The sequence below is a fragment of the Fibroporia radiculosa genome (genome assembly GCF_000313525.1).
Source record: "Fibroporia radiculosa TFFH 294 genomic supercontigs, scaffold4726, whole genome shotgun sequence".
Lineage (NCBI taxonomy): Eukaryota > Fungi > Basidiomycota > Agaricomycetes > Polyporales > Fibroporiaceae > Fibroporia > Fibroporia radiculosa.
The window spans coordinates 282-6804 of NW_012133411.1; the positions used below are offsets into that span (position 1 = coordinate 282).

Below are 6523 nucleotides of genomic sequence, written 5' to 3' on the forward strand. Positions count from 1 at the left end.
ATCTCTCCGCCCCTGCTTCTCCCTCTTGGCCACTCAATTAGATTCGATTGCCCGTATTGTCAGAAGGCTATGTTAAGCTTCCGTCTACGAAGCTGGATCTGGAAAAGTAGAGGTCACTGGTATATCTGTATGCGTGGTTTGGCATGCGTCAAAAGCGGTAACACGTGATCAAAGACGCACTAATAAGCGGGTGCATATCCTCGTCTGCACGCTCGCCATGCTGCTGAAGGACGGGATATCAAGCTCTGGAATACGAACTGTACCCAGACCTGGAGCATAAATGTTCTCGACGTGTATGGCTATGATCACCAAGTGCGCATGTACGTGTATTCGCCTTTCATTGTGATATATCAGGTTCAATGCGATAAAGTTCGATAGAAGACCACGGGTCGTCAGATGCATAGCGTAGGCCATATCGCTTCAGGGCTGCGTAAGGCCGGCAGAGTGGTATTTATAATCTGATGAGAGCAGTGATACCGGCTCTCTCGTTGACCACCCTCCGCTGCATGACATTTGTACCGGCAACTCTCATCCTTCCGCTGAGCCCACCACACAACGGCGTGCCGCTTGAGCTAGAAGTTGTAGCAGAGGCAGGAGAGATTCATGCGAGGGGAGACAGTGAGTGCATGCCATAGACTGCGCGCATCATGATCGAACAATCAACTGTAGGGGGTGGGGCGCAGTCCCCGTCCGCGTTCGTGGCGACGAGGGGCGGGCACCAGCGATACGATCTCTTGCCTGGACGATCGATTGGACTTCCGACTGAAGTATGGTGGAAGGTGATTGATTTTGTTGCGGACGACATTTGGCACACAGAAACTGGCGGAAATCAGCTGCGAGAGCTGGCAAGGGTGAATCAGGCGTGTCACACGCGGTGCCGTGTTCGTGCTGAGGAGAGACTAGATGTCATCGACAGGGACAAGAAAGAAGTGTATCGGCTGATCAGAAGACTGGACGAGCACCCAGATCGATACGGCCGCATAAAAACTGTGAGATTCGTGAACGGGAAGATCAGTACGTTTGGGTCACTTGCTATCCTCATGGCAGGGAAGCTTCCTAATGTGGAGATGCTCGAGCTCAAGTCTGGCTCGTTGACATGGTTCCACTGCGACTGGGAGCCTGGACAGCTGCACTCGCGCATTTTCTTACACGTGAGGGCCGCATTTGAGTCGGTGACCACGCTCCATCTCTTCTGGATCCTTTTCCCCTCTGCGGCGGTGTTTGGAAGACTTATTCACGCCCTTCCACGCCTCGGCTCCCTGACATGTAACGGGGTGAGGTTCAAGAATCCAAGCGTTATGCCAGGCCCAGTAGCAAGTCCCCTCCGACTTGCCACCGTCGGCCTGTTTGAGAGCCCTGACGTTGTCGACTTTCTTGTTCAGAGTGGGCCCGGCGCCTTCTTCCTCCACCAGGTCGTCGTCGGTCCACAGCGAGGGAAGGGTTCGAGGCTGGTCACTGTCGCCGCGCATTCGCTCTCCTCGTTTCATCTTCGCATAGATTGGAGTATTGCTCAGGATCTTAATGGTGCGTCGCCGAGTTGTTTTGTTGCGAATCCAGCACGATATTGATGGCCGTTTCCAGACTTAGATCTGGGCCTTCTCCCCGATCTCACTCCAGCTCAAAACCTGTGTGCCCTGTCGGTCTCGATTTCCTCGATCTCCTTTAGTCCACAGTGGCTAGAACGCGCTTTGCCTCGCGCCTCCTTACCTAACCTACGTGAACTTGAGATTTCTGTCGACCTCCAGGGTGACGATCAGCGACGAAGCAACTTCGATGAGTTTGACGATGATTCCTACGTGCACATCGACGGCGTCCTCTCTGGACCTCTGTTTCCCACCCTCCAAAAGATCACCTTTTGCCTTCAATGTTGTGTCACTCCAAGTGAGGTGATGAGCGTGACATCCGAGGTATCCTGGCGGACACATTTCTCGTCGAAACTCCCCCTCCTTCACGCCAGTGGACGGCTCTTGTGAGTAAACAACCATTATGAACCAGTTCCTGCTTCGAGATTTGCATATGATGGTGCTCACTCAATCCGTAGAATATCCGTATTAGTCAATGTAGAGGACTACAAGACTTGATGCTCAAGGCTGCAATAATTGGCTTGAATCTTGTGAGTTTTGCACTCAGCACATTCATTGTGGCCCTATCTACCTTCTGCCTCTACACTCGCATCTCCTACGCACTCTACTGGTCCTGGGGTAATAATTATATTCATGGAAATGTTTCATGCGTAGCTCATTGACGTCCACGTATCATGACTTTGTTAGAAGATATGCGCAAGACATCGGAGACGTCTCTCCCAGCTTCTTGTGCGTTTCCCGGAATTTCCTGTTCTATCTCTGTTCGACCCATACCACCCTCTCTCTACTGCTCTCGGATAGTAAGACGTGTACGTATGGGAGACGATACGAGATTGTGCGCACAAAGTCTCCGCACCCTACTTAACAGACGTCCTCCTTGCACTGTTCCCCATTCGTAGCGGATACGCGGTTTTGTGTGTTCCTGCATAGAGTTTCGCGCTTATTGCGGGGATCTTGAGTTTCTTGATCAACATCCAACTGAACGACTGCATACCGACAGACAGAAACAAAGCGGTGATCTAGACGAGTGAAGAGGACCAATTAGATGAACCGGGGGGCGCCAACTTGCTTTCTTGGCATTCGCCCGCTGATTTGAATCACTCGGCGATCCTCTGTCGCCACGGGCACGCTCACGCTCACAGTCTCCATTCATCATGCATCATCTTGGTCTCTTCCAATCCTCGTAATTTGTGCTTCTCAGTGCGCTCTACTAATCTTTTGACTAAAAACAGCCATAGCATACCATATATCAACATCAATGCATTAAACCTCGTGCTCATTACATATGTGACGTGTGTTACAGTACGAGCCGTAAGTCTCTTTATTTTTTCCCACTTATATGTGCTGACAACTACCCATATGCATTAAATCATATTCTCCCTTGAAGTTTTCAATGGTCATCGCATTCCAAATGTTTCTTGTTAGCTCCATTTCAGTCTGTGCCTACCGCGGTGTTTGAAGACTGGGATGTGGCTCGTTCCTCGGTGCGTACCACTAATGAATTCAACTCCTGCCTTTCTAACGCCCCGCAAACCGCTTATTTAACCCCAGCTGACGTTGTCGACGCTCATAACCAAGTTGCCATTGCCGTTGGCCGCCGCAGAGCCTAGTGGAAATGTTAGCCTCTTCATTTTCCCGGATAGACTGCCAAGCTTGCGCTTACCCCCGACTTGGCCACCATTATTGCGGTATGTAAAGATCCACTGCACTCCCAAGACAGCATTCGAGCTGATAGAAAATCGTCAGCCCTACTTAGCAAAGAGTACTCGAGTACTTACCAGTATGAACTGGCACTGAATTCGTTAGAAATATTAACGCCACTAACTTCTGCATCTCCAGCGGTGCACATGATAACACTACTTTCAGGTCCTCCACTGACACCACAAGCCTGGGTGCCAAGGGCCTCGAGGTAATTGAAACAAGCGATGACATTGTCAACGCTGCCCGTGCTCCAAGTCTGGCAGACATTGTCGTAGCGCTTTTGGAGTTCGGTAATCCGTGAGGCTGTGAATTTGGTAAGCCCTTAATAACTGTGAAAAGAAATAACTTGCGCTTACTGAGGGCGGGAAGAGGACCTTTGGCAAACAACTCCTCAGATGTGAGGCCGAGAGACTCCAACGACGGAAAACCAGGACCTGGGATCACTTCGACGACTGCAACGACTGTTGAGGTGAGTGTGCATAGTAAGCCAGCATATACGAGGACCTTGTTGAGCATGTTTCGTCGGATAGATGTGGGGAAACTTAGAGTGTTAGGCTGCTGAAGTTTTGCGGGAGTATGGGCCCCCTTTTATTCCATCTCAACAGGCGGTTCTGAATATAGTACGTGAACGTTGGACTCCGCCGAGTCGTCATTACGCCTGGTCAATTGCTGAAGTACGGCCGAACATGCGCCGGATACTTGCCGTGAGAGATCGCATTTCCACTCAATCCTTTAAGTACCGGATTCTGCATGCAAAGAACATAGTAGATACCGCAATCAGAGGCGACTGATCCGCGATGTTCGGTGGCATAACATAATGTTCAATGTTCAAACTCCGGAAATTTAGGGAGAAATGCGATCTCTGCTGGCCCGTGTTCGACGGTTAGACTCCCCCATTTACCCATTGTGTCACTCAAAATTTGCTTTATGATACAGCTATGCAGATTTTCGATCACGCTGTCTGAACGGCATGTTGGTGTGTACTGCGTCTGTTTGCAGTGGAAGCTGGCAGCTTGAAATGCCGAAGTCTAAGAAGCGGCATCATTTCGCCAACATCATGGTGGCTGGATGGTGCCTGAAGCATCCACGATGGCAATATTCATGTGAACTCAAGCAACTATGGAAAACGTCGTCCGATGCCATTGCTTCGATTATGTTCATACCTACCGCTCGTACATACACTGTGCACCTACTTGTAAACAATGAAGGGAGAGAAAAGGAAACAGTTTAAGTGAGCATGTACACCAACTGTTTACTGTCAACTGTGGGGATGTCCTGTTCCGACATCCTTCTGATTATTGTGAATTTTCGGATATAGGCTCACAATAAGTCATTAGAAATCTCGGGGAAATGTATTGGTGCCAGCTGTCCCTTAGCTATGCATATTCTAGGTGCGCCCATATACTCATGTGTTCGACTTTCACAACATGAATCAATCTGCTTGGCTCGTGGCGTCGATTCCGTGGAGTCCGGGCGACAGAAACAATTCAGTTTCCTTTCTCAGACTGCGGCATCGACGGCATCGACTTAGTTCATCTACACCCATCACATTGTGCATGCCATTTTGCTTTCGGCATTGACGAGATACTAACATACACTGCGTATAAGTGGACTGAAGGTGGATGAGATAGTCTTCTCAACGTGTAAATGCTCGCCGTTTACGTGCTCGATGTTTTCCCCAGTCATATACATGGCCTATGGGTCTCCACTGCTTTCAAGGTATTACATGGCGTCTTTGCATCTCGGATCCTGTTTCTGTCAGACAGCCAGCACAGGATCAGTCGCGATTTCCAGCATGCTGTCCAAGTGGGGGACGAATTCCGATCGGAGCTCATCCTGTTCAATGGAATAAACACCGCAGTATGACCTATAACAATTCTCTCTTAGATGCTGTAGGGACATGGTGGGGCTTGCGAGGCCCTGTCAGCGCAGCGTCCAGTCGAGGCAATGTGGCTCGACGTGTACGCGCATGCAGCTGGTGCTAACATTAATACAGCATATAAGTCGAGGAGTTTTATCTTGTCCCAAGAGCCCAGCTGTATCCCGTCTTCAGATATTTCGTCCACGGATCATCAGCCCTCATTCGTCAGGCAGGAGCTCAATCCGGTGTGAGTTGACACATTCGTCACACAAAGTGTAATATATCTCAAGCATAAGCTACCTCGACGCGCGTCAGACATGTATGCCGCTGAGATGTGCAAGCGCAGGTTGGGATACGGAAAGTTAGCGACCATTCAGTGCAATGTGCCTCGATCATTGCACGAAGCAGCGATTGTTCTTTACCTATCCGTTCCTGCAGCGGGATGTTTATAATTACAGAGACTGTATGAAAGTGAACTGCTGATATGAATGAACATGCCGCTGATCTCGTGTAATGGACGATGGACTGTGAGCTGATGAAGGCACCAACAAGGCTCTATATGCAAACTGGTCTTGGGGCCGGAATTCCATGGTATACTCGAGCTCCTGTCAAGTGGGATGGAAAACTATACAAACCATGCTCGCCTCGCAGGCCTTGTAAATGCGGGCTTCCTTGTCTTGTTATTCATGCACCCCCCTTGTAATTTAATCTTCTGGGGTAATAGATACAGTGGATTATACGCGCATCATTCTCCGGAATGCACACCGGAGAATGCACAAGACGGCACAAGCTCGCGCCATTTTCGGACTTGCAGTAAGTTCTAAATTATTACTATATAACTTGAATCTTGTGAATCTGTCTCCGGCTACGGAAATGAGAAAAATATATAATCAGAAGATGATAGCACTGAAGATATGCTTTGCGAAGTGAAAATGAAAACGACGAACAGCGAAACGATGAATAGAATACACGTAGATGAAATTCTCGGTCTGTTCCATATTATAGGCACACCTTGCGAAGTTAGCACATGACGCAAACGTGTGTTAAGCGTATGCCTCATACATGTTCGGAATTGGTGAAAATACATTCTAGCACATCCAGAGACCGTAACTCACGGAGGATGTTTGAGGGAAACAGTGAAGTTAAATGCCCGCATTCCGGTGAATAGGGGAATAAAGGACGGGATGAGAGCAGCAGAGCATGTCATGGGGGTGCAACGGTGTTCAACATGTGTAGCGACAAGAAAATCGAGGCAGATGTTGGTTATTTGAGTGGTTGAGATTTTACTTTATTTCAACTAATACAGAGGTACTAAGAATTAAGTGAGTGTCTGAAAGTGCAAACTGGGATGATTGACAGCCATTATGAACCTGTTTAC

The 6523-nt window shown here is 48.9% G+C and overlaps 2 protein-coding genes across 2 annotated transcripts; one reads left to right on the forward strand and one right to left on the reverse strand.

The window, feature by feature from the left end:
• Positions 1-506: 506 nt before the first annotated feature.
• On the forward strand, positions 507-1973 carry FIBRA_05549 (uncharacterized protein; the record flags this gene model as incomplete). Its single annotated transcript, XM_012327311.1, has 3 exons — positions 507-618; positions 670-1524; positions 1582-1973. The coding sequence occupies 3 exons, from the start codon at positions 507-509 to the stop codon at positions 1971-1973; spliced, it is 1359 nt and encodes a 452-aa protein (XP_012182701.1).
• Positions 1974-3124: 1151 nt separating this feature from the next.
• FIBRA_05550 (uncharacterized protein) lies at positions 3125-3800 on the reverse strand (the record flags this gene model as incomplete). Its single annotated transcript, XM_012327312.1, has 4 exons — positions 3125-3189; positions 3247-3311; positions 3362-3587; positions 3641-3800. The coding sequence occupies 4 exons, from the start codon at positions 3798-3800 to the stop codon at positions 3125-3127; spliced, it is 516 nt and encodes a 171-aa protein (XP_012182702.1).
• Positions 3801-6523: the final 2723 nt, after the last annotated feature.